Source organism: Enoplosus armatus, chromosome 20 (assembly GCF_043641665.1).
Source record: "Enoplosus armatus isolate fEnoArm2 chromosome 20, fEnoArm2.hap1, whole genome shotgun sequence".
NCBI lineage: Eukaryota > Metazoa > Chordata > Actinopteri > Centrarchiformes > Enoplosidae > Enoplosus > Enoplosus armatus.
In genome coordinates, this window is record NC_092199.1 from 425,001 (window position 1) to 452,591 (window position 27,591).

At 40.3% G+C, this 27,591-nt stretch overlaps 3 protein-coding genes across 4 annotated transcripts in view; 1 reads left to right on the forward strand and 2 right to left on the reverse strand.

Annotated features, from left to right (window-relative positions):
* stambpl1 (STAM binding protein-like 1) overlaps positions 1 to 4,537 on the reverse strand; it is a 7,780-nt gene extending 3,243 nt beyond the window's left edge. Inside the window, exons 1-7 of the mRNA XM_070926965.1 lie at positions 4,434 to 4,537; positions 2,276 to 2,493; positions 2,074 to 2,149; positions 1,645 to 1,740; positions 1,135 to 1,350; positions 842 to 992; positions 583 to 707 (exon numbers count right to left, since the gene is read on the reverse strand). Of these exons, the coding sequence (XP_070783066.1) occupies positions 583 to 707; positions 842 to 992; positions 1,135 to 1,350; positions 1,645 to 1,740; positions 2,074 to 2,149; positions 2,276 to 2,493; positions 4,434 to 4,463 (912 nt within the window). The 5' untranslated portion in view covers positions 4,464 to 4,537. The remainder of the gene's footprint in view (positions 1 to 582; positions 708 to 841; positions 993 to 1,134; positions 1,351 to 1,644; positions 1,741 to 2,073; positions 2,150 to 2,275; positions 2,494 to 4,433) is intronic.
* Positions 4,538 to 9,038: 4,501 nt separating this feature from the next.
* On the forward strand, positions 9,039 to 15,499 carry ankrd22 (ankyrin repeat domain 22). Of its 2 annotated transcripts, XM_070926994.1 has the most exons (7): positions 9,039 to 9,089; positions 11,833 to 12,024; positions 12,098 to 12,205; positions 12,734 to 12,811; positions 14,062 to 14,160; positions 14,271 to 14,356; positions 14,400 to 15,499. In XM_070926994.1, exons 1-6 carry the CDS (start codon positions 9,039 to 9,041, stop codon positions 14,346 to 14,348), a joined length of 606 nt encoding a protein of 201 aa, XP_070783095.1. In that variant the 3' UTR covers positions 14,349 to 14,356; positions 14,400 to 15,499. The 2 variants fall into 2 exon arrangements, with proteins under 2 accessions (XP_070783095.1, XP_070783094.1); XM_070926993.1 differs by having other exon boundaries at positions 14,271 to 15,499.
* Positions 15,498 to 27,549, reverse strand: lipf (lipase, gastric). The gene is made up of 11 exons (XM_070926992.1): positions 27,500 to 27,549; positions 25,765 to 25,924; positions 24,458 to 24,569; positions 22,749 to 22,947; positions 21,231 to 21,340; positions 20,184 to 20,320; positions 18,998 to 19,144; positions 18,506 to 18,577; positions 17,732 to 17,800; positions 17,390 to 17,500; positions 15,498 to 16,939 (listed from the first exon to the last, which is right to left on the reverse strand). Exons 2-11 carry the CDS (start codon positions 25,915 to 25,917, stop codon positions 16,817 to 16,819), a joined length of 1,233 nt encoding a protein of 410 aa, XP_070783093.1. The 5' UTR covers positions 25,918 to 25,924; positions 27,500 to 27,549; the 3' UTR covers positions 15,498 to 16,816.
* Between the last annotated feature and the right edge of the window lie 42 nt (positions 27,550 to 27,591).

A 27,591-nucleotide genomic window follows, 5' to 3' on the forward strand; every position in this document is an offset into this window, starting at 1 on the left:
CCGTCTATTGATCAACCAGGCAGGTTTGAAGTGGACTGATGTGAACTGAAGTGTTGAAATGAGAAATGAGGAGGACAATGAACTGAGAGAGTAAATATCTACAGGTCAGGAGGCAACAACTGCAAGAAAAAAACTCTCATTACAACCAACCGCTGTACTGAGCACCACCTTCGGAGATGTGGCCACAGTCGGAATTACAAGTCATGTGAGCTACTTCATTAAAAAACAAAAAGGTCTGTACAAAATTATATTTTCGTGCCATTTTGGGGAGTCAACCAGATCAGTTAGAGACAACTCTGTTACTCATGAACTGCAGACAAAAAACATCAAAGCGTAAAGAACTTGTTGGACGTTTGGGTTTCATCAGTTATCAAATCCTCCACCAAATCAATTCCGGTTCAACTTTCAACTTTGCGATTTCAACTTTTTACCAATAACTTTAAACAAACATTTAATCAAGAGCCTTACTCTAATATGTGTATTATGCACATACATTTCCTTCAGGATGAACACATTTCTATCTCTCATCTTCAAAGTGAAGCGAGGTGAGCGATCAGTTAGTCAGCAGGTAAACCGTCTCACCAGCCGTCCACAGAGGACTCCACAGGTTTCTATTCCTCTGGCTGTGTTGGAGTCGGCCAGCAGGAGGAAACGATACGTCAGATCTCTGGGAATCACCACCCGCCTCAGACCCTCCACCCTCTGAGCTGCACACACACAAAACAAACACACAGCAACATAAAGGTATAACAAACAAGCCTTCATTTACACACACATATGTACAGATAATGGTTGTCAGGTACTTTCGTGTGTGTGTGTGTGTGTGTGTGTGTGTACTCACTGTGTACTCCAGCCAGCGTGGCGGCTGGTTGGCTGATGGGAGCTGGCGGTCTGTTCCTGTTAGGATCCGCCCCCTGGGATCGTACGCTGTCTCTGATAGGCTGTTGAGACAGACAGGAGCCGTCCGTCACCTCAGGCACTTTGGTCCCCACCTGAAGGAGAAACATGTTACTGCAAAAGTACTACTAATACTAGTGATACTACACAGTACTGATGATACACAGTGCTAATATTACAAGTGCTGACATACAGTAGTAGTAGTAGTAGTAGTAATATAGTGTTGCCTAATGTCACCTTTTCCCCCGCCTCCTCTCCTCTCCTATTGGCCAGTTCCTGACGCCTCAGCTGGTCCTCGAAGTAGCGAAACTGTTCTGACTCGATCTGCATGCGTCGCAGGGCGGCGACACGCTGCCTCTCCTCCTCCAATAACTGGAACCGCCGCCTGTCTTCGTCCAATAGGGAGAGCCGCTGCATCTGCTGGCCACACCCATCCACCACCACTGCTTGACTCTGAGGAAACAGGAAGTCACATGATCAGGTCTCTGTCTGTCAAGGGTGCTTTTTTGACCTGTTTTGCCGGCCATCTTTGTCAAACTGAAAACTTCTTTCACATATTTACACCTTTCTATAAGGTGAAGCGTAGGACTCAGGAGAGTCCAGAGAGGAAACAACAGAAAGAGTCAACGCAAACACACGGTCTGTGCACATGTTGCTAGCTTGATACTGTTATTAAAAAAAGCGGTGAACACACTGCCAGTCAAACACATGATGCAATCTGATTGGACAACACACACACTCTCTCACCTGGGCTCTGAGGTACTCGGTGTGTTCCCTGCTGTATTTCTCCTGAAGACGTTTCTTCAACTCGTCTTTACGAGGAAATGCCACCTCCTGAAGTTTCTATGGAGATAAATACAGAGTATAAATATTACTACTATAACTAATACTGCTATTATTACCATTACTAGTACTACTACTGCTTCTAGACATGCAGTAATTCTCTCTGTAGCATCCGTAACTGTACCTGCAGACACTGAAAAACACCTGTCAGAGTACATTATGCTCATGCAGACGTACATTCAGACTCAAAGGTGTGACCATGACCATGATCTGGACCACCACCAGAGTCCTGAACTGGATGTGAGCACAGCCTCACAGAGCTGCCAGCAGACTCTCAGTCTGGTTAAAGGTTCAGAGACGGTTGAAAGTTTTGTGGTTTGGATGTTTAGTTACCTTCATGATGAGCTGCTTCTCTGGAACGCTGCACTGCTGGTAGTCTCTGTGACCGGGCAGCTTCTCTACGAACAGACTGAACACACGCATATATATATATAGATAGATATAGATATAGATATATATAAATATATATATATATAGAGAGAGAGCAGTATGTAAAGACGGTGTTGTCTTGATGTCAGTGTGTTGTGTGTCTCACGTGATGAACTTGGTGTAGAGGACGTAGGCGTTCTCCAGGCTGCCCTCCTCCAGGTAAACCGCCGCCATGCGCTCCATCTCCACTCCGGAGCGGAAGTAGCGTCTCGGCGCGATGTCCTCGTTGATCTCCACGCTGCATCCCATCTTCCCCAGCGCCCGCACACGCTCCGCCGCCATCAGCGACACGTCCGTGTAGTCCGGTTCTGCCGCCAGCTTCTTCTGCACAACATAAACACACACATGCACTTCACTGTATGAAGATTTAAAGGGACATTTCACTAATTATACACTGCTCCTGTTTAACTGTTGAATAAGTTACCAAAGCTTGTGACTGCAGACGTGGTCCTTCATGTGGAGTCATGCTTGTGTCACCTGATGAATGAAGTCCAGTCTTCTCTCTGTTAGCTCTGTTTTTGGTCTCTAATTATCTGTCTCTTTAGCCGCTAAATGCTCCACTATGTTCAGCAGCTTTTCATCAGAGCTTTTATTCTGAAAATGATGCTATGAGAGCTGAGACCAGAACAGATAAACAAAGAACTGAAAGTCACTATAAAGACTCAGCTGATGATTCAGAGACACCAACACAGTGTCACATGAGTGTTATATAAATATAGATTACTGCTGCTTTAAACTAAACTAACTAAACTTGATTAAAGAAACAGGCGTTTCATGACTACATGTGTTCAGATTGCTATTATTCTTTGATGTCATCATATTGCCGTGAATTATGGGTCGTCTTCCAAGTGAAGTTCGGTGTCTACACCCCAGGTGGACACTCGCAGACTTCCTGGGAACTCGAAATCCAGACATTTGGATTCAGCCTGAACTACATTAACTGGAGGTGTAGAGTTTGAAAGACACTAGCCAGTTGTATTATGGGAAATGTAGGATCCACTGGTTTTGGATCGTCATATAATACTTGAGTAAATGTATTTTACGTTACTCGCCACCACTGAAAATCAAGATTGTGTCGTGACATCAGGAAACATTAACATCTGACAGCTGAGCTGAAGAGGCAGGAAACTGAGATTTACGTCCCTGCTGGGAGCCTGAATGCAGCGTTTGTTACATCAGAGACATGGAGGACAAACTGTCCTCTGTCCACTTAGTGCTTTCTATTCAAGAGGTGAAGCCAAAGAAAAGAGAGAAAAGACTTGAAGAAAATAAAACGAGGGAGAGATCGAAGACAGAGATCCTAAACAATGAATAATAAATAAATAATAAAGGAGAAATGGATGAAATGAGAGTAGGAAAGAAGGTCAAGATATAAAGATGTAAAGATGGGAGAAGAAGAAAATGAAAGGAGGGAGGAAAGGAATAAAAAGAGAGGAACGGTAAAGTAAAGAAAAGAAATGAGGAGGGTAGGAAGGAAGGAAGCAGCTGGTTAGCTTAGCACAAAGACTGGAAACAGGTGGAAACAGCTAGCATGGCTCTGTCCACCTCTCAGCTCCTCTAAAGCCCCCTGATTAACATGTTTCATTTGAACAAAAACTGAAGAGTAAGAAAGTTTGTTAGTTTCATGTTTTTATTGGCTCTGACTCGTCTGTAGCGCCCCCCTGAGGGAGGAGAAAACATTTGTTTAATTCGTATTTCTTGCTCCCATAATTTTACATTATATATATAATATGTAATAATATCATATATATATGTATCTAATCCAGTATAATCACTTTAATTTCACTTTATTTCCTTATTTCTTTCTTTCTTTCTGTGAATTTGTAAATTTGTAAATTACTGTTGTTTTTTAGTTTTAGTAGCTTTTTTAACTAGACTTTTTAACAGTCTTTATTATATCTTATATTTATAATATATATATATTTTATATAATAATAAAATACTTTCCAGAGTTTGTTTACTGACATTAAAGTCTGTTCACTTCCTCAGTAGATAATATATGTAGGTAATATATGTATATGTGTATATGTTATATATGTACATATATAACACTGACCATATGTAAATGTTATACATGTTCAGCACACTAGCAGCTTGTTGAATGTTCTTCAGAGTCTCCAGAGACTCATACAAACACGATTTGGGCTTTTAATTTGAAGGTCCCACATCTTGTTTATCTACAGCACGAAGTGTGATCACACACACACACACACACACACACACACACACACACACACACACACACACACACACAGTACACTCACCAGCGTACTTAAGCTGAAGCCTTGGTCCATGGTGTGTTTGTGTGTGTGTTGTGTGTATGTGTGTGTGTGTGTGTGCGTGTGTATGTGTATGTGTATGTGTGTGTGTGTGTGTGTGTGTGTGTCACAGGCTCTGCTCGGCCCACGGCGTCCATCTGCCACCTCCCATGATGCTTCACTGCAGGGGAGACAGAAAAACAAACCGTCAACACAGAGACAGAAACCAGATTTTGGGTGAAATGTTCCTTTAACTGCGACTTCCTGTGTGGAGCAGCTAGCACAGTGGCTAAAGCTAACAGTCAGCGGCCAATCAGAGTGGGCCGTGTGTGTGCTTGTCCTTCAGTTTGGTCCTCGGTTACCATGACAACCGGTAACTAACCGTCAGGTGAGTCATCCACTTTAACAACAGAAAAAGAAGAAGAAAAGACACAAAGAGCAGACGACCTCCCACTCCTCTCCATGTTCCATGTCTGAGACAACAAACTGCTCTGATTCACTCCGTCACCAACACCGTCTGCTACACCCGGCCTGAGGGAGGTCGCCATGGCAACGGGTGCAGCCAGGCTGGAGACCAGGAGGACAGAGAGAGATGCCGTGATTGATCATCTGACATTTGTTACCAACGACTCCATCGGTGGTCTCTGCCTAATCCAGATCTCTGACTCCAGATGCTGACTGAGTCCAGCTGTGTTCCACTTTCAACAGTCTCGAATCAGATAAAGTCCAGATTTAAGACTCTGACACTCAGTCACATATCTGAATCTGATCATAATCCGTTTCTGTGTTCTGGACTACATGTAAATCAGGGTCGGTCCTCCTCCGGTCCAGGAGCACAATGATGCCATCTGTCAACACCAACTGAGCCGAAACAGACCCGGTCCTGCTGACCCAGACTGGAACAGACCCGGTCCTCCAGACCCCGACTGGAACAGACCTGGTCCTGCTGACCCAGACTTGAACAGACCCGGTCCTGCTGACCCAGACTTGAACAGACCCGGTACTCCTGACCCAGACTGGAACAGACCCGGTCCTTGATGTGAGTCCACACCTGAACAGGTGTCCCTGGTGTTCAGTCAGTGACACTGATCAGCTGTAACAGCTCAGGTGTTTCAGGTGTTTCAGGTGCTTCAGGTGTTTCAGGTGTGTCACTCAGACATCCTGCTCGTCCACATTCACTGTGCTGCTGCGACCTTTGACCTCCTTCACTTCACACATGCAACAGCTGAACTGACAGGAAACAACCCCGAAGTCAAAAGGCCTTAATTTATACCTTAAAATACCTTGTCATCAATAACGGTGCAGAGTAGGTGTTATTAATTAATGGGTTGTAATAAATTGTCACATTTAAGGTGTTTTCAAAGTGCAATTAAAATGTAAAATCACACCCATCCATTAACCCATAAAAAGGCCTTAGTTTTATTTTAATGCTGTTTAGGACATTTTCCTTTAAACCAAATAGAACACTTCAACAGATTAGAATCATTAATTAATCTATTAATTGACCTGAGACAGATAACATCAGTCTAATGCCAGTTAATGTTAGCAGCAAAAAGTTAATTTGTAAATTAAGGCATGCACCAATAAACTGTTTTTGGGTTTTTTTTTTAATTAAAGGTGTTTTAAGGGGTTTATTTTGGCCTAAAACACCTTAAATTTGACTTAATTTGTGTCTTCAGGGCTGCGATGTTTCAGAGTTTAAACACGAAGGCATCCATTAACTTAGATGTCTGATTCTTTTAAAAGCCCCTTAAAAGAATAAAGAAGGGACTTCATTTTCACATTAAGGGGCAATGTAAAAAATTAAATCCTGCTTTTCAAAATAAGATCTCTGTCTTATTATCAGGCTCATTTAAGGCTGTTGTGACTAAAAGGAACATGTTGACTTTAATTTTCTGAGCTGCTTCATTAAATAAAGATTCAATCAATCAAAAACTCTTATTTCATATTTTCTTCACATGAAATGAATAAAATCATCTGATGACTGAAGTGAAACAGGAAATCAGCGCTCGTTCACTCACTTCTACTGGTTTCTATTGAACACAACACAGATGATTGACAGCTGAGAGGAAGACAGAGAAGAGGACAGAGAGCTCCTGGAGGAAAGTGAACGACTTTACCGGTTTGTTGTCGGTTTGGCGTCCAGAACCTGTCGGCATCACCTGGTCACGTGCGGCTGAGGGAGAATAACCCGGGTAACCACCTGCCAGTTCACACTAGACCTAGACTCGGACCCGGGACCAAAACCAGAGCCGGTTTAAATTTGACAGGTGATGAAAACAGATGTGAAAGAAGCTGCTGATAAAATGGCTGAAAGCTCCGGCTGCTGCTTCAAACAGCGACTGATGACAGAGATGGTGGAGCTCAAAGATCCTCTCTGCATGAGGATGACTCACTCTCACCTTCCGGTTTCACTGGACTGGGTGTTGACTCTGCACATGCGCGCCACTGTTGCCAAAGAGTATGAATCAGTAATGATGTCTCACTCTGACACATTTTTCCAAACTGAGGTGTGATCCGGGACCACAGTTGCAGGTCTGTTTAATATGTTATTAATGTTTATTATTAATAATAATATGAATTGTAGGAATGTATTATGGGATTTTTTTAAGGTAGCTCGTCAGTCGTCCATTAAACCTTAAAGGGTCTTAATCATTTTATGTTAAACTACCATTAATTTGCTCATTAAGTTATTTTAATGAACAGAATGCACAATTAATTTATTTTGAAGAAACATTAGATATCTGGAATGAACATTAAGTTGCAAAATAATCATCAATCCATTCATTTATTAATTAATGATTAACCTCAAATTTGTTTCTTAATTGAAAATTCAGGTCCTTTAAGGTGCAGATTCAGGTGTAGTTACCTGTAATGTCACCATGTGTCCTGTGATCTGACTGGTCAGTAGTTAAACTGCTCAGGAGCAGGTTAGTCCTGGAGCATCTGTTACCATGGTGATCTCACCCGGTTACCATGGTGATCTCACCCGGTTAAAAGTGAGCCGGCTTCATGATACCACAGAGCCTGATAACTCAGGTTCAGACCCTGGACCAGGTCAGTCTGGAGGGACTGGTTTCCATGGTAACATGAAATAGGATTTACTGAAACAAGCCTGGTTTACATGCTGATGATCTCCATCATGTGAACTCTGTCTCTCTCTGCTGGGCTCTAATCGTCATTACAACCTTCAGGTTTGTTGTTTGTTGTTGTTGAGACAATCTGACACGAAGCTCATTTCTTTTATTTATTTGTGGACATTAAAACATTAAAGTGAGTTTGAACTCTTGAATAATCTGTTCACAACAAAAATATGTTGTGAATTATATTTGATTTTTATTGTGTCGTCGTCACAAGAACTACAAACTAATTATTAATTAAATTAAATGAATACATTGAATTGAAGTGTTTAACGAGTTCAACATGTTCTGGAGGTTCACATGAACACATGGACGTTGAAGCTAATCTGACCAGATTACCTGAGCTCCTCCGCCCCCCTGCTCACCTGCTCAACGCCTGCTCACCTGTTTCCACTCCAGATCCTTCCCACTCCAGAAGTTAGCATCCTTTGAACCTGAACCTGAACCTGAACCTGCCTACCAGCACCTGTCTGTAAACCAATATACAGCATAAATATATATATATATATATATAACGTCTCTCTGCTGTTTCTTACTTTTATGTAAGTTTCTTTCAACACATTTCAGTTCAATAACAAAGATTTAAACTTAATACCAGGAAAGTTTCCTGATAACAAAGTTAATAATATTAATATTAATGTTGATTCAGAGTTTGTTCCTGTTTTTGGCTTCAGGCTGATTTCAGCTGCGACGCACTTCCTGTTCTCTGCAGCTATCAGCTTGTCTCGGATCAGCCGCAACTCTAAAGATCAAATCAAATAAAAGTTGATCAGCTGATTAAACAGAAACAATAATTATTACTGTCATCATTATAACGTGTTTAAATGTTTGAAACACTTTTAATAATCTGTGAAAATCTTTTTATGTTCAAACCACCTGAAACACCAACATGTAAATAAAGTTTGATTGAATTAATTAAACAGATTTTATTCACAAAAGCTCTATCACTCATTGATAATAACGTTAATGATAATATATTTTATTTATACTGCACTTCTCAACATACGAAGGTTATGAATGAGTGAACCTGAATCATTTTTTACATGTTTATTGTTATATTGTTATTTATTGTTTAATAAAAAAAGACATTCTGGTTAAAAATCCTGATTAAAGAGAAAATAGTTTATATATTTTGTCTGTATATTTTATTATTCTGTGTGCAGAGAAACCATCTACCTAATATTCCATATTAGTTTATATTTTCAGCATAAAAGTGTTTAAAGTTATTTTGTGATTTATTTCAGTAAAGATCAAAAACATTTCACTGTTATTACTGTCAATAAAACACGTATGAACCAACATGAGTTGCCAAACTAATTCACTCCAAATTTGTTTTTACTTTATTTGAAAAAATAAAACTCAATATTTAGTAAAAATCAAAATGCAGTGAGCAAAAAAAGTCTCTTTCGCAACGCGTTTTATTTTGAAATGTGGCAGCGGAAGTGATGTTGTGTACGCTGTAGGTGCGTCGATGAGTCCAGGTGTGTCCCTGCTGGCGGACATGGGGCAGGTTTACTCTGAGGTAAGAAAAACGGTCTTTTCTGTCTTTAATCGATTGTTTTCATCTTTAATCATCTCACTTTATGTATTTTAATCTGATGTTTTCAACGATTTCACTTCCGTTTTGCGTTGAAGTTGAGCTGGCAGGTGAGAAAGAGTGAAAGTGAACTCACCTCCACCTGAGAGACAGAAGCACCGCGGGGAGAGACATGCAAATATATAAAGATATAAAGATATAACTTATATGAGAAGTGATGGAAAGTAACAAAGTACATTTACTCACTGATGGAGGAAGTACTCAGGTCCTGTACTGCAGTAAAAGTACTAATACCACACCGTGAAATACTCTGTTCCAGTACAAGTCTGTGAGTATAATCAGTAAACTGTCCTTAAAGTACTCCAGCAGTCAGATGTCCCCTGTGACTGTCCTCCTGTGACTGTCCTCCTGTTATAGATTCTGTCATTAGATGATTATTCCTCATCATTAATGTGAAGCAGGATGTTACTGTTGGAGTTGGTTGAGGTGGAGCTCATTCTGAACTATCAGCTAATGATTATTAGTGTTAGATTAATGATTATTAATCGATCAATTGTTTGGTCACAATGACCCAGAGCCCAAAGTGACGCCTTCACAAAGCTCCACATTATTAACAAGAGATTACAATTATTAACAGCATTCAGAGGAAAAGCAGCACATCTGCATCTGAGCAGCTGGAACCACAAAATGGTTTCACACCATCAGTTCACTTCCTGTCAGTCCACTGATCCATTAATGGACTGATCCATTAATGGACTAATCGATTCAGCTCTAAATACAAATGTGTGTCATCTTTTTTGAAATGTTGAAAGTGTAAAGGGGCAGAAACTGTGATGTCTTCAACATGATCAGTTAAATCATTTAGTTCAGACTGATTAGTTTCCTGTCGATCAGCTAATAGATCCGTCGACTATCTGTAGTTACACTTAGCTCCAGATGTTGATGTTAATCAGAGGGGCCGGTGCAGCCAGGTGTTGTAACAACAGTTCAATTCAGTTTCATTTTTAAAGCACCAAACAGAAGTTACCTCATGTAGAGTGACTCTTATAGATATTATTATAAATATTATGACAGAGACCCGACAGTTCACCATGAGCAAGGAAACACTTCCTTTAACAGAAACCTGGAACAGAACCGGACTCTGGGAACAGGAGGTCAGTTATTGTAGTTTGTCAGCAGGTGGAGCTGCAGCAGCTGATGGAGGAGATGAAGCTCCTTTAAAACACTTAGAGACAGATTGATGCAGTTTGAGTCAAACATCTTCCTCCTTCTCAGAGTCATAACTGACCTCACAGACATGAAACACATTCCACCTCCAGAGGAGATCATCGTCTCTGATGTCCGTCAGAATAAACCTCCAGAAGTCCACTCAGAGAGAATCCTCCTGTTTCTCAGTTTCCTTCAGTGTCTCAGTGATCAGTGATGCTTGTCTGTCCGTCCGTCAGGATGCTGCAGACAGGAGCGACAGCTGATTCAGACACTTAAATTAGTCATTATTATGTAATTGACACTTGGGGGGGAGGGGGGGGGGTTAACATTTACTGTAAATCAAACAACAACAAACAATGCGGTTGTGTTGTTTGTGGTGGTTTTGTCTCTTCCAGTCTGGGGGTCCAGGGGCCCGTTGTCTCTGACCAGCAGCCAAACTGCAGCTTCAGTCTCAGCTGGAAACCATCAACAGAAAATATAAAACATGTGGAGAGAAAAATCTCAACTATTCAAAGACTCTGGACTCTGTGGATCTGGTCTGAGCAGAAACAGATTCTCATGGACTGAAAATCTGTTTTGAAGTTTTGAACGGTGACGATGCAGTTTTCCATTAAAATCATCAGATTTCTAAATTTGACAAAAGTAAAATGTCATCCAACCTGTTCCAGTTGGTTTCAGTTACTGCAGGTTGGCTGTGTCATTAGTTAATGCTTTTACTTTGACGAGTCGATGACTGCTTCCTCACTATTAACCAACATTAACAGGATGAACAGGAAGAGAGCTTTACAAAGAAACCGCCAGAATAAAGGTCAATGTTTAGCTTATATTTAATGCTAATGAGGGTCCTCACAAGTGTACCAGTGCAATCGTGTGTGATTTTCCAGTTAGATAACATGAAGAAACTGGACAAACTGGTTTATTTAGGATGTTTGAAGAACTGATAAGAGTGTGTGACTCAGCTGTGTGTGTGTGTGTGTGTGTGTGTGTGTGTGTGTGTGTGTGTTATCTCTTTTCAAAGTACGGTGGCCCTGAGAGCTCAACACACTGCAGTTAAACAAAACACATTCAAATGAAGGAAACGATGTGAGTTCAGTTTCAGTCGAAACCTTGATTGTGTGATTCAGAGATTATCATTATTTAAATCGATCAGCAGAATGCAGATTAACACTCGATCAGCTGCAAATGAAAATACTGAAATATACGGAAGAGTTTTAGTGCCAAGATTAATAAAAAAAATAAATCAGAGGAGGAAGATTATTCATTAATTAAAGATTAAAGTCGAGAGAATTAAAGAAACTGTCAGCGTGAACAGATGAGAGCTGTCTGTCTTCATGTGTCAGATGATGCTATGAGCAATGGGCATCTGACCTTATTATCAGAGAAAATGAAAACAGTCACATGACATATGAGTCAACATGAAGCAGCAGGACCTGGTTCTCTCCAGACACCTGACCCCGTTTGGGACCGTGTCTGCTACCTGAATGTTTAAACTTTGATGTAGTTTTGGTTTTTCTGTCAGCCGGCCTGTCGGTCAGCATACAATGGAGACGTCCATCAGCTGTTTCACCTCCTGAAAAAAGATCCAAAGCACCTGAACGTTCAGGAGGAGCACACCGGGGACACGCCCCTCATCGCAGCTTGTCGCCGTGGTAACCTGAGGGTGGTCCGGTACCTGTTGGACAACGGAGCCGACGTCCACCTGACCAATAAGGTGTGTTCCCCTGCTGACGTCATCATGTCTCCGGTCGTCGCTGTCTCTGATGTGAAGTGTCTGTGTGTCTCAGAAGCAGAGGACTTGTCTCCACTATGTCTCCAAGAGGACTTTCTCTCTGCTGGACTACCTGATGATCTCTATCCTGATGCCCATCCTGCTGCTTGGATACTTCCTCATGGTGCGCTACGGCTACACACACGTCTGATGTTTCATAATCATTTCCTGTGAAGGTGGTAGTTATAGGTCAAATAATAATAATAATAATAATAATCATCTAGTCACTGATCATTAATCACAATTAACCATGAAGTCCAAATCAGCTTTTGAGTCTGAGCAGCTGACTGAAGGTCTGCTCACAAACAAAATTAGTCTCTTTATGAAATGTTTGTTTCTAGCAGGGTTAGTTAGTGAACTTATGTAGCTGAAGAGCTAACCGCTAACATGCTATCTGGTCGTGCTAGCTCTAATCAGTCACAAGTGCTCTTTGAGGTTCTCTCCTGTTCTGTTTACTCCTCCTGATATTTAGTCCTCCTTTTCATTCAACAGAAAACTTACTTTAGAGGGAAAATAAAGTGCTTCCAGCTAACAAGCTTGCTAACAGTTAGTAAGCAAACTTGTTAGCTGGGAATTATTGTGCTATATGTTTACTATAGAGAGAAACAGAATTAATATATTGTATGACTATGTATGTGTGTGTGTGTTGTAGTTACAGAAGCAAAGAAAGAATGTAGCTCTGATGCAGGCGGTGCTGAGCAGCAACGCAAACATCGATGCTGTCGACTACGTGAGTGAAAACGTGTTTTACATCATGTGAAGATCAGCAGCTGGTCTGTCGTCAGTGTGTTCACTTTTATCATAACTACATTAAACACTAACTACATCTTACACAGTGATTAGTTACTAGCAGTTAACTGCAGGTGTAACTGTTGTGTAGCTAACTGAACCAGCTGACAAAGCTAAAGTTAGCATGCTAATATCTGAGCCATTTAGAGTAAAAGAGGTAAATTAATAACATCAGTTAGCTTAGCATAATCAGATATTCCCCTCATTCTAAACTGTTTGAATACTACTAACTCTGAAACACACAGATGTCTCCATGTATGCAGGCAGAAATAAAACAGCTTATGCTAGCTTGTGATGCTACAGTGACTTCCTGTTTACGTAGCTGATTGCTCCTGATTGGACAGCGATGTTTTCTAGCAACAGATTGACACATCACTAAAGTCTTTACTAGCTGAGACATTTCTTAGTTTTAATAGTGCAACCTGATTTAGTGAATCACTAGTTAGAGACTAGTTAGTTCCTGAGAACTCGGAAGGACTTCATGAAGCTGCTGCAGCTCAGAGTCCTGCTGTCGTATTCAACAGCAGGAGGTGAGTTCAGCTTGAAAAGTTTTTCTTAAAGCAACTTTTACTGAAGAACCGAGGAAACTGGTGCAACTGGATTGTTGTGTTAACACACCCTCCTTTAAAAGATGCTTTTAGTTCATCATCGTTGTATTTGTATCTGACAAGTCGAGACTCATCACTGACTGTGACTCAGAGTCCTCTGGACGTCTCTCAGAATGAACAGTGAATTACTCTTAAACCAAAGACAGAGGAGTCTTAAAGTCTGACTGACTGTGTGTTGACCCACTGGTGAAGAACAGAAAGGACTTGTGGGTCTCTACTGATCAGCTGTTAATGGTTTCTATTGAAGGGTAGATCTACGAGAGGTGAATGATTATTACATTTCTATTAGAGGCCTGAGAGGCTGAGACTCTACAGTGTTTCACAAGAAAGAAAGTAATAAAACAAATAAATAATGTATTTTACAGTTTACAAACAAATGTAGTTTTTTATCATTTGTTAATCTGTGATCATGTGACGACCACTTAAAGTCTTCACGTTCTGTTTGTAGGTAAATGTAATATGATTCAATAGAATGAGAAACTCTAGCAGCTGAAGTTTTGACTGTCAGTGTCCTCAGTGACCGGACACGTGTTTGTGTGTTTATTTGTTTATGTGTTTTATGAGTTTGTGTGTTTGTGTGCAGAAGGGGAACACAGCTCTTCATCACGTCTGTCAGAGGAAGAGTCACCGTCTGGTTCCTCTGCTGCTGGAAAAAAACGCAGATACCGACATCCAAAATAACGTACGTACAAATACACACCGCAACACAAAGCTTCCTGCGACCTGACAAGACGTCTTCAGTCTGAATCCTGACGCTGTCTTCTTCTTCTTCTTCTTCTTCTTCTTCTACAGGACGGAGAAACGGCGCTGGACATCGCCACCAGACTAAAGTTCAAGAAGATAGTCAACATGCTGAAGAAGACACACTGACAGACAGACAGACAGACAGACAGACAGACAGAGGACAGACAGACAGACAGTCAGACAGACAGAGGACAGACAGACAGACAGACAGACAAGACAGACTTATGAGGAGTGAAATCAGGAACATTTCAACCTGTTTCATCACTGAGTTCAAGTCTTCTGTATTTTTTCTGGCAGTTTTTGAGATTCCAGATTAAAATTTGTCAAATGTTCGACCATCTAGATCAATAAATAAATGAAAGATTCAGTATTTATATCAGTGCCAACTCAACCAACATTAGTTGGTTGAGTTTATACGAATTCCCCTGAAAGAAGTGATTCTTTTAAATAAATCTGGTGGAAAATATAATTTACCTGCTATTGTTACAACCCAGCAGATGATTTCACTCCCTTTAAGAAAGCAAAGTTTTTAGGGCTCAGTTATCTTGTCATGGAGACTGTTTTTGAGTTTTGGATGTTGTTGCTCATTTTCACAAATTTTCTATTCATTTAAAGTGAATTCTCTCTTTGAAGTGTCCTCTCACTGTGACAGTGAGAACAGCGAGTTTAGTCCCAAACAGCAGAGAAAACAACAAGACACATAATCTATTGTATATAAATACCGTATGACACTTGGGATGAGAAACAGTTTGATTTAAAACAAGCCAAAAGAAAGCTAAAAGTCCACCTTAAACAACTCCATGTGATTGACATGTTCAGCTGCTTCTGTGGACAGAGATCCTTTCATTTGTCCTTTAATTTGAAAAACTACAGTACATTCTTTAATGACATCTTATTTTGAATCAACAAATATTGTAGATTTTTCGTTACACAGGACTTCCCCTTTAATCTAAACTAATACTAATATATATATAAATACTAACATTACAATGATGCCGTCTCTATTCTCACACTGGGGTTAATTTATGGATTATAGTAATTAAAGGGTTAAATGTACCATATTAAAGCGTCCCTGAATTTTCACCTTAATGGAAAAATTAAGGCCCCTTTATAAATTATGGGATGGCTTTCATGCTATTTTTGGACTTCACTTACACAAGTCTGTTTGTAGATAAGAGTGTAAAATACAGATCATCTGATACATTTCAAATTCAACTTTTCTTTATTTCAGAACAGAATAAACTTTGTTATTAATAAAAACGTGCCACACTGTCAAAGTGTTTATGAGATTTATTTATTCGACAGTTTCATATTTCATATTTAGCAGAAATACAACAAATTGCACACAGATTAAAATGTTGCAGAGATTATTTAAAACCTCAGTGATACCACAATTCAAGCCTCATGATTGGACGCTGCTGCCTCTCCTGAATTGACTGATGTCTTTTAATAGAGAAATAATAACAAAACATATACAAAACAATAAACAAATTTATTTTAAAACATTATCAATGTTTTGAGAAGGTAATGTCAGCACATTATCATGCTAACAATTATATGGGCTTTGTTGGGATGCTAACATTAGCGTGATCATCTCAGGAGTATTCTTGTGTTTTTTAGGCACATCAGTACATTTATTACGCAAGTTCAGTTCTCAGCAGATTCACTGAACTTCTTCACATATAGAGTCCTGTTTAGAAGAAAGAAATTTTAGACATGTTTCTGGGAGCAAACATGGAGGGGAGCTGTAAAAACAAATATGAGGCTGCACACAGGTTTTTATATAGAATACGACATAATAAAACACTTCCTGCTGGTCACATGGAGGTTTAGTGAAAAATACAGTTAATCAGAATTGTTTAAAAAGGTATTTCACATGTATAAAGCTAAAAAACAGCTTCAGATTTCAGCATGTTTCCAGGTTTGTTCACAGTAAAGAGCTGAGCAGGTTAACACCTCATACACATCGACTGTCCACGTGTCCCTGTTCATCATGTTGTCGCTGTGAAATAGTGTGAAGCTTCCAGTCCAAACTCCTGTTAGCATGTTAACATGCTCACAATGACAACGCTAATGTGCTGATGTTTAGCAGGTATTATGTTTACCATGTTCACCATCTTAGTTTAGCATGTCAGCATGCTAACGTTAGCTAATTAGCAGTAAACACCAAGTACAGCTGAGGCTGATGGGAATGACAGACAGACATTAACATCTATACAGCTGCTAACAGGCTAAAAACATTAAGCTTCACGTTACATTCAGACAAACTGATTCAGCAGCAACACAATTAGGTTGTCTCCTTGTTCACTCCTGCCTCTACAACAGACACTCAACAGTGTGAGATGTCAGCTGTTATAATAGTAAACAGTGATGAGTCAATGTGTACGAGGTGCTTGAATCCTCACGAACAACGTTCAAGTTTGAAACACACACACTCATATTCATAAAATGCACTTGTTAACTTTCCTCATTAAAACCTACAGAATGCGTGCGGCTGGTCCACCTGTCAGGTATACAGTACTGTAATACCCTGACTGCAGTACAGGTGTGTATCTCCTCACACACACACACACGCTCTGTCAGTGTGGCGCCCTCTAGTGGTGTTCCTGCAACAGCTTCAAGATGGAGGGAAACATCTGCTCAGGAGCATCCAGTCCCCAAATAAAATCCAGATGTTCCCAGTGTTCAATGTGCTGATGGTACACCAGGTTAGAGACCTGCAGAGAGACAGGCAGAGAGACCAGCAGAGAGACAGACAGGTCCATTAATCACTTCTAAGGAAGACATTACTTCCTGGAATATTCCCAGAATTACTATTTTTAGACTTAAGAGGACGTCATCATAAAATATCAAATTATGAAATATGAATTTTATCTGATGAGGTTCTGAAATACAGGACAGAAATAAAACTGGATGTTGACACAGGTAATAGGCTACAATAGCTTCCTCCATTTTGGACTCAGTTTAGTTTATTTATCACAGAAATACTACCTTAAGGTCTTTTTGTACATAGACTTTTACACCTTAAAACAGACCTCCATTAGACCAGGATAAGATCTGTCACATGAACCAATCAGCAGCCTCAGTCCTGCAGCATGTTCAGCTGCAGTTCCTCTGATATCCACTAGATGATGTTGTGATCACACCGACTATTAAAGAGGACTCACCTGAGTGAGGAGGACAGCCACGTCTTTGGGGTCCGCCAGCGTATCCTGTCCCCCTGAGAACAGAGCGGTGGGAACCTTCATGTCCTGGACGCGGTACTGAGGGGGAGTGGACTGAGGACAGGACACATGGAGGACAGACAGACAGGAAGTGAACACAGAAATGAGCAGATAGTCAGTGTTCATGTGGATGAAGCTGCATTCAAATTCAAATGTGTCTGACAGACTGAGTCCCTTCATATTGAACTAAACTGAATCCACAGGGCCTGAACTTCTTCAGCCATGAACCCGAAGGGTCTCAGTCTCAGGTGGTGTAGTCTCTGATCAGTCCAGGTAGAGTCTCACCTGGTTATAGTGCTTCATGTTTCCTGCAGCTCCAAAGTCAAAGGCCATCAGCTTCCCTCCGTGAACCGCCTGAAAACAACAGATGAAACTTTCTGAACTCTTGGACTGAAGTTTAAGACGTTGGTTTTGAGGAAATTTTGTCTCCTTCAAAAAAGGAGGGGTTCAGACCTGGGTTTAGGCTGCAGGTTCAGGGTATTTATGAAGTCATGTCATGTAACATGTTGTTATGAAGGTCCTCACAAAACTTAAACATTTCTGCAAATTCATTTCCACGACTGTAAACCAATTTTCATGACAAAACATTGTGTGTATACATAAAAAGTACATGTAACATTAAAATGAACCCCAATAATACCAGAGAACAATTGTATATAATCAATATTATCTTTTATTTATTTTCAGTGGAAGCATATTGTGATGATATGATCAAGTTACCATTTTATATATTCCTGCTGCCCAGATTAATATTAATAACAATAATAATAAACATCATTTATATAGCACCTTTCAAAACAAAGTTACGAAGAAATATAAAAAAAGATTTCAGTACTACAAGAAAATAAAATCCAACTATTAAAATAAAATAAAACACTTTGGACCTTGACCCTTAGGACCCTTTGAACGTTGCAGATTTTCTGTAAATTCGGTTAAAATCTTGATAGAAACCTGGCAGCTGATTTCAGATTCAGCAGGTAAAAAAAGACGCTTTGGTTGAAACACGAGCCGGTTCTATTAATTCTTGATGAGGTTTTTGTGTGTGTGTATGTGTGTTACCTGGGCCCAGTGGATCATGTTCTGGACTGAGGTCCCAGCAGGACAGTGTGTGGTGTAGACTGGAGTCCGAGTCTGGAAACAAACGACTCAGTCAGTCACAAATAATAGTACATAATAATCTGGGCTCAAAGGTCCACTCTCTTCATATATATATATATACATATATATATATATATATATATATATATATATATATATATATATATATAAAAAAGTTTAAGTTTATGTTTTTGGTCCTGTATTCAAAAGGAGTGTGAAAGTATTTACTTCATGTAAGAACATGCGATGTCACATCAATTAACAGTTACATTTTAAAAATTTTAATCATATTATAGAATAATAAAAAAAAACTGTGGTTATCATGAGTACAAGGACTGCCTGCATCTGTTTTCTGAACGTTGTGTTGTTAACATGAGATAAAAACCGACCAATGATGTGTCACATTTCATATTTAAAACGTGCGTGTTTTTAAAGTGTTTCTGTGAAACGAACCATGTTGAGGTTGTTCTCGTCGAAGCCACAGAGGATGAAGAAGAGGTTTCCACACAACTCACTGAGCAGATGCTTCCCACACACGTGTTCTGCGAACCACTCGATCATGTGACTCTGAGGCAGGAAGTCCCGCCTACCAAACAGGTCCTGACGGAGGCGACCAAACGCATCATCAATACATCAGCACATCATCAATACATCAATCAATACATCACCAATACATCAACACAGACAAATCAGTCAATCAATACACCAATTTGAGATACAACAGAATAAAGAGGATGAGCAGCCTCTTCATTTTCATCACAGGTCACGGGATAATTACTCGTTAGCAGGTCCTAACGTGATAACTCATTAGCAGGTCACGTGATAATAACTCATTAGCAGGTCACGTGATAATAACTCGTTATCATGTGATAATAACTTGTAAGTGGGTCATGTGATAATAACTCGTTAGCAGGTCATGTGATAACTCGTTATCATGTGATAATAACTTGTAAGCGGGTCATGTGATAATATCTCGTTAGCAGGTCATGTGATAATAACTTGTAAGCGGGTCACATGATAATAACTCGTTATCATGTGATAATAACTTGTAAGCGGGTCACGTGATAATAACCCGTTATCATGTGATAATAACTCATTAGCAGGTCACGTGATAATAACTCGTTATCATGTGATAATAACTTGTAAGCGGGTCATGTGATAATATCTCGTTAGCAGGTCATGTGATAATAACTTGTAAGCGGGTCACATGATAATAACTCGTTAGCAGGTCCTAACGTGATAATAACTCGTTATCATGTGATAATAACTTGTAAGTGGGTCATGTGATAATAACTCATTAGCAGGTCCTAACGTGATAATAACTCGTTATCATGTGATAATAACTTGTAAGCGGGTCACGTGATAATAACTTGTTAGCAGGTTATGTGATAATAACTTGTTATTATGTGATAATAACTTGTAAGCGGGTCACGTGATAATAACTCGTTATCATGTGATAATAACTTGTAAGTGGGTCATGTGATAATAACTCATTAGCAGGTCCTAACGTGATAATAACTTGTTATCATGTGATAATAACTTGTAAGCGGGTCATGTGATAATAACTCGTCAGCAGGTCATGTGATAATAACTCGTCAGCAGGTCATGTGATAATCGTTAGTGGGAGTTTAGGTCTTACCCATATGAGGAAGTTGGGCAGGGCAGACAGTTTGGTCATGGGACTTGAGGTAAACGCTACGGTCGCTACAGGAGCCAAACCAATGTACAACTTGATCTTACTGGCCAGTTCTGGAAGCGTGGAAAACGCTATGAATGCTGGGAAATAAGAGAGACGTGTTAGAGTCAGCAAAGACAGAAGTTATTGTTGTCAGGTATGGAAGTCTGGTGTGTCCTGGTGGTCTGGGGTCTGTCCCAGGTTCAAATCCGGCCAGGGACATTTGTTGCTTGTCATCATCTAAACTAATTTCCTCTCAACTGTTTCTGTAATGTACCGTAACCCCACCCGCAAAAAATGAAATAGGAAAACAAAGTTTAGTGGGATAACAGAGTTTAGTTTATGGGATGTAAACTTCCGATGATGTAAATGTTGCTCTATTCTCTTAATAAAAATATAAATGATATATATAAGAAGAATGAAAATCCTTACAGTTATGAAGTCAGCATTATTAATGATTTAACTTACTAAACATAACATTCACTAAATAATGAAAAATGATCTAAAAATAAACATATGATTATTCTTAATAATAATATATAATCAAACAATTATTTGATAATAATATATATAAATAAGAGACAGCAGTGAGAATTTTTGTAATTGTTGTTGTTTTATAATTGTTGTCTCTTTAAATTATCTTTGTAAATTTTTCTGGCATGAAGGAGCTTCCATACACACATATGTAAGACTTTATGTTTTTCAAAGTAAAGCGTCCACAAACAGTTTTGAATAGCTGAAGTCGTCCAATCATCACAAGCTTACACGTTAGCTAACAGCTAATAACCAGCTAACATTAGCCTCTCAATAGTTATTGTATTTAACTTATTTATGTTTTCTAACTGTGACATTCATGCTGAAAACATGAAAGTGTTGAGCTTCTGGGCCACCGTATTTTTCAGCTGGTTCTAAAAAATTTAATCTTTTGATATTCAAAATAAAATACAGAAAACAAATGCTAACCTTTCTATTGTTTTACTGTGTGTGTGTGTGTGTGTGTGTGTGTGTCACCTATAGTGGTTCCCTGAGAGTGTCCAATGTAGTAGATCTGTTCCTGACCCGTCACCTTCAGGATGTGGTTTACGACAGCTGGAAGATCCTTCAGAGCCAACTCATCATAACTACAGTGAGACAGAAAATATCTCACCTGAACTAAATTACACACTTGGTCTTTTTCTGAAGATGCAGAGTTTCCTGTCTGAGCTTTAAAGGTCCCATCAAATGAAAATATATCAGTCCGGTTCATCCCAACATCAGTCAGGTTCATCCCAACATCGGTCAGGTTCATCCAAACATCAGTCAGGTTCATCTCAACATCAGTCAGGTTCATCTCAACATCAGTCAAGTTCATCCAAACATCAGTCAGGTTCATCCAAACATCAGTCAGGTTCATCTCAACATCAGTCAGGTTCATCTCAACATCAGTCAAGTTCATCCAAACATCAGTCAAGTTCATCCCAACATCAGTCAGGTTCACCTCAACATCAGTCAAGTTCATCCAAACATCAGTCAAGTTCATCCAAACATCAGTCAGGCTCATCCCATCAGTCAGGTTCATCTCAACATCAGTCAGGTTCATCCAAACATCCGTCAAGTTCATCCAAACATCAGTCAAGTTCATCCAAACATCAGTCAGGCTCATCCCATCAGTCAGGTTCATCTCAACATCAGTCAGGATCATCCCAACATCGGTCAGGTTCATCCAAACATCAGTCAGGTTCATCTCAACATCAGTCAAGTTCATCCAAACATCAGTCAGGTTCATCTCAACATCAGTCAAGTTCATCCAAACATCTGTTAGGTTCATCTCAACATCAGTCAAGTTCATCCAAACATCAGTCAGGTTCATCCCAACATCAGTCAGGTTCATCCCAACATCAGTCAGGTTCATCTCAACATCAGTCAAGTTCATCCAAACATCTGTTAGGTTCATGTCAACATCAGTCAAGTTCATCCAAACATCAGTCAGGTTCATCCCAACATCAGTCAGGTTCATTTCAACATCAGTCAAGTTCATCCAAACATCAGGTAGGTTCATCTCAACATCAGTCAAGTTCATCCAAACATCAGTCAGGTTCATCCCAACATCAGTCAGGTTCATCCAAACATCCGTCAAGTTCATCCAAACATCGGTCAGGTTCATCTCAACATCAGTCAAGTTCATCCAAACATCAGTCAGGTTCATCCCAACATCAGTCAGGTTCATCCAAACATCAGTCAGGTTCATCCCAACATCAGTCAGGTTCATCCAAACATCAGTCAGGTTCATCCCAACATCAGTCAGGTTCATCTCAACATCAGTCAGGTTCATCTCAACATCAGTCAAGTTCATCCAAACATCAGTTAGGTTCATCTCAACATCAGTCACGTTCATCCAAACATCAGTCAGGTTCATCAGTCAGGTTCATCCCAACATCAGTCCCAACATCTTTACAGAGTCCACCCTTATTTTGAAAATCAAAAAAAGACCCATAACTCTTGAGTACAGAGGCATCATTCAGGTGATGTGATGTCAGTCAGGTGTTGTACCTGAACCTCCAGAAGTCGTCCTGGTCTGGTGTGAGTGTTTGGTGCTTCCTGGACCAGGTGTTCCCTCGGCTGTTTCCCATCCACACGTCGTACCCGGCGTCGGCCAGCACGTATCCCAGACTGGAGTTTGGCAGGTTGGTGATCCAGTTGCTGCCGGCAGCCAGGAGGCCATGTTGGAGGAGCACTGCCGGTCTCAGACCTACAGGACACAAACACAGTTAGCTAATTTTAACTATATATATTTAATATATAACAATACTTACAGTAATTATTTATTTGTATATTTTATTTGTATCACTCATATCATTCATAATTTGTAAAATAACCAGAAACTACAAATGTCAAATAAATGTAGTTTCATTTTTAATCATATTCTTATATCTCTGTGTGGCAGAAAATGGAAATAGTGAAGTACCTCAAAACTGATTTTTCCACCTTTACTTGACTCATTAAAGTGTTATATATAACATATACAGTGGGGTCCAAAAGTCTGAGACCACTAGTCAAGATTCTTCTATTTTGCATTTGTTTGAATGTAATACTATTTGTTTTCATTACAAATGATAATATCAGCTCAAAAATCTGAGTGAAAAGTTGAATCTTTTCATTTCAGAGGCTCTTAGTCTTTGGTATGTCCCCCTTTTGCTTTAATGACAGCATGGACTCCACAGGTTTGTGCCAAACCTGATGACCCATGTCATCCCAGCATGATCTGACAATGTTCCAGAGGGCTTCTTGTGATGTCACAGAACGCTTGGCTTTAAATAAATAAATAGTTCAATGGGGTTGAGGACAGGTGACTGTGGAGGAAAGTTCATGACAGTCAGGACTCCTTGGTCTTCTTTGGTCTTCAAGTAGTTCTTGCAAAGCTCTGAGGTGTGTTTGGGGTCCTTATCCTGCTGCAGTATGAATCCCTCTCCACAAAGATGCAGACCAGAGGGTACAGCATGTCTCGGAAGGATGGAGTGGTGCTTCTCCTTGGTCAGGGTGTAGTCGATTCACTGCAGGGGTCCAACTCCAGAGTAGGCAAACCCCCCCAGACTTGAATATTCCCACCACCATGTTTCCCTGTTGGTTTGATCCACTGCGGTATCATTCTCTCTGCTGCTCGTCTCCTTACATACACCCTTCTGTTACTGCCAGAAGTCTCTAACCTAGATTCATCAGTAAATAGGATTTTTCTTCATCCACAGTAAAATGCTGCTGTTTCTTAGCCCACCCCAAGAGTTTGGCCTTGTTTCCCCTTCTGAGAAGTGGTTTAGAAACTGCTGCTGGTCCTCTGAGACCACTACAAGACCGCCTTCTTTTGACAGAACTTCTGCTGATTGGAGTCTGGCGTTCTTTATTTAGCAGATTGTGTATCTGTGATGAAGGTGCTTTTCTATCTCTCAGGGAACTAAGCTTGATGTATCGATCTTCTGATGGTGTGGTCACTGTTGGTCTGCCTGATCGAGCTTTGGATCCTTTTGTACAAAGGAGTTTGTTTTCTGTGAATGTTACCATCAATTTAAAAGCAAAAAATGTTTTTTCTAGATTTTTCAGATGTGTGATGCTCCTTATGTTTCTAATTTTACTCAACACAGCCAGGAACAAAATATTTATATATACTTAATATCTATTTCTCTCAAATTTAAAGATAAAATAATTCTGGTATCTGCCTTAAAAAGCTCTAACTAATCCTCGCAAAGATAGAAGATTGTCAGTCTGACCTGGAGTGTGCTTTATTCCCTGTGGGATCCTGTTGACAGTCAGGATGTATCCGTCCTCCGTCAGCACCTCGTGTTCCTCTGCAGGGTACCCCCACCGCCTGATGATCTCCGTCTGAACGCACACACACACACACACACACACACACACACACACAGATAATACTACACTTATGAAAACCTTCTTTAACCTTCAGGGTCCAGAGTGACGCCTGGCTTCTTCCATTCATGTGAACATTTCTGTAATCTGACTGCATGAAACCAGATTATTGTTACCAGTTTGTTTTTGTCTTTCCAAAAAACTCAGATGAAATAAAACATAATTTCTTCAGTTTGTAAAAACATGAAACATTTAATGTTTCTGGATAAAAGATCTAAACAACATCTAACATCCCATGCAGGACACTCTGGCAGCGCCGGGCAGCTCCTTCAGTGACAGGCTGCTTCACCCGCACTGTGTGAAGGAGAGACACTGCAGGTCTTTCCTCCCGGCTGCTGTCAGGCTCTACAATCAGACCTGCTCCCAGTAGACCAGTAGACAATCCACACATAACAAATGGTGCAATACCTATATCTACCTGTGTGCTATACGTTATAATTCCTTTATCCGTTCTGTGAACTTGTAAATGTCCAAATTTGTAAACTTGTAAATTATAGTTGTTGTTTCTTTATAATTGTTCTTATAGTTTTTATCAGTTTTTTAAATTTATTATATCTGATTTTTCTTACTTATGTCTCTTGCTATTGCACTATCCCGTTTGCTGCTGTAACATTGTAATAGTGTTCATAAAGGATTATCTTATTTTATCTTAACAAATAAAGTGCAGACAGCTGAAGTATAAACATACGGAAACATTCCAGGTGTCCAAACCTGTAGTAGGATCAGTAGTCACATGAGTAAACTAAACTTAGTCTGATGGGAACACAGGTAAGGGTCCTGGAAAAGTTCCTGTGGAGGTAACGGGCTAATTAAAGGAACCTGTGAAGTTTGTGACCACTAGGGGCGCTAATGAGCTGAACATTTTTCAGAGTCGGTCGACATTTTGTTTGTATTGTACATGAAGACGCTGCAATATGATTCACATTCCTGCCAACGATTTCTATTTATCACACTGAGTAACAAAGAAACGCAGCAACAAAGACAGAAGAAGAAGACGAAGAAGAAGAAGATGAAGACGAAGGGTGTCAGCTAGTAAACGTGATGTAAACAACAGGATTTAAGAGTTTAAAAAGTCTTTGTTTGTTTACAAGAAACTTTAACTGCATGCACTGGATGTACTGCATGTACTGCGAATACTGTGTGTACTCACAATGTTCATGTGCACTTCAGGGTCCAGCTTCTGATGCTGTTTATCGGAGCGTCGGTGGACTTCAGAGAGTCTCAGAACAGACGACCTGCTGTCAGTCGGTCCAGTGTGGACGAGACCAGAGAGGATCAACACACACACCACAACACACAACATCGTCTGTCTGACACACACAAACACACACACACACACACACACACACTGCAGTCAGAATGATGTATTCATGGTGTGTGTGCCGTGTCTCTGTTGTTCTACTGATGAAGATAAACATTTTACTGAACTAACAGGTGACTCGTCACAGGTGATCACACCTTCATCAGAGTCCTTTAGCAGCACTGCAGGGGCCAGCTGTTCTCTCACTCTGCCCTAAAACACATGTGGACCTGAAACATGACTCACTTCAGCTTCAGTCACATAACTGTTTGATTTAAAGGGGAAGTGACATCATCGGTTACACAATCGGACAACGCGACAATGTTTGATTATTGAGGTCAAAGAGGAAGTCAGTCAGTGAGTCTGATGTCTCCCTGAAAGTCATTCAGTCACACATGAAGTGTGTGACTGAATGACACATGTGAGTCTGATAGACTTGATGATCAGCTGATATCTTCCTGCTGTGAAACTCAGACTCTGTTTGGTCAGTAAAGAGTCGGGACGACAGCAGAGACACTGCAGGACAAACCAGGAGACATCAGGGACCAACAGGTCAGAGGTCAGACAGAGACGACTCATTAAAGCAGAAGCTTGTCTTCCTGTTTCTTCTGTGTGAAAGTTGAACTGAAGGAGGAACTCTGCGATTCTGTTGAATCCCTTCAAAGATCAGGAGATTTTCTTATCTTCATATTTTTGCCTGTTGTGTTGCAGCAGTAACACAGCTGTTACAGATGTTGTGACAGTGACAGACGTCACTATCGGGCCGATGCCGGCTGTGTTCTGGAGGACCGGACTTGTGCCGGCTCTGGCCTGTATGTGGCTGCCAGATTAGTTTTTTTAATGTGCAGATTTGGTGCTGAGATTCAGCTCCAGCCGGCTGCACCCAGGTGTTGGCACAAAGAAGGGGACCAGAGACCAGAGTGTTTGTCATCAAGTTATTTTCAGTTTAAAGAAAAATAGATAACAGCTACTACATCAGCTGTGAGTCACGGCCGTCCAGTAAGCTGTCTCGTGATTGGTTACACTCATAACACCTTTACAGGTTAGCTGCTGAGACTTTATCAAAGAGAGTTTAACAGTCAGAACTAAAAACGGTTTTGTTGGTTCAGAAAAGACTTTAATGTTTGAATGAAGTTCTTTGAAGTGATGAAGATCATGTGTGACAGTCTGACGAATGAATTTAAGGAGCCATTTTGTTTGATAAAGCTGCTTCTGTACAGCGTCAGGAGGACACTGTTTCACAGGGACGCTGTGATGAAGACTCACCCTTGATGACCTCACTGATTTTCGACCTCCTTCAGGTTTACAGCCTCATGTAGCCCTGACCTCCGCCTGGTTTACACCTGATGGTACAACCTGTCTGTTTTTAACTTCTTCTGTTTCACACTTTACACTTTAAAGTCTGTTGTTTCTCGGAGCTGTTCTTCTTTTTCACTCTTTAAAGCGTTTAATGAAACAGGTCAAACAACAGACACGCGATCACGTGTTTGATGTTTAAAACAGCTGAAGGTCACGTGAACAGTCAACACGAACAGACAGTTAATAAAGACTTAATAACACATTAGTAACGCTGAGAGACACTCACCTGTCCGCTGCTCCCTGATGGAGTTTGACTCCAAACTTCTCTGATCGTTGATTTTCTTTCCTGAATGGACGGAAGATGATGTGACGTCAGAG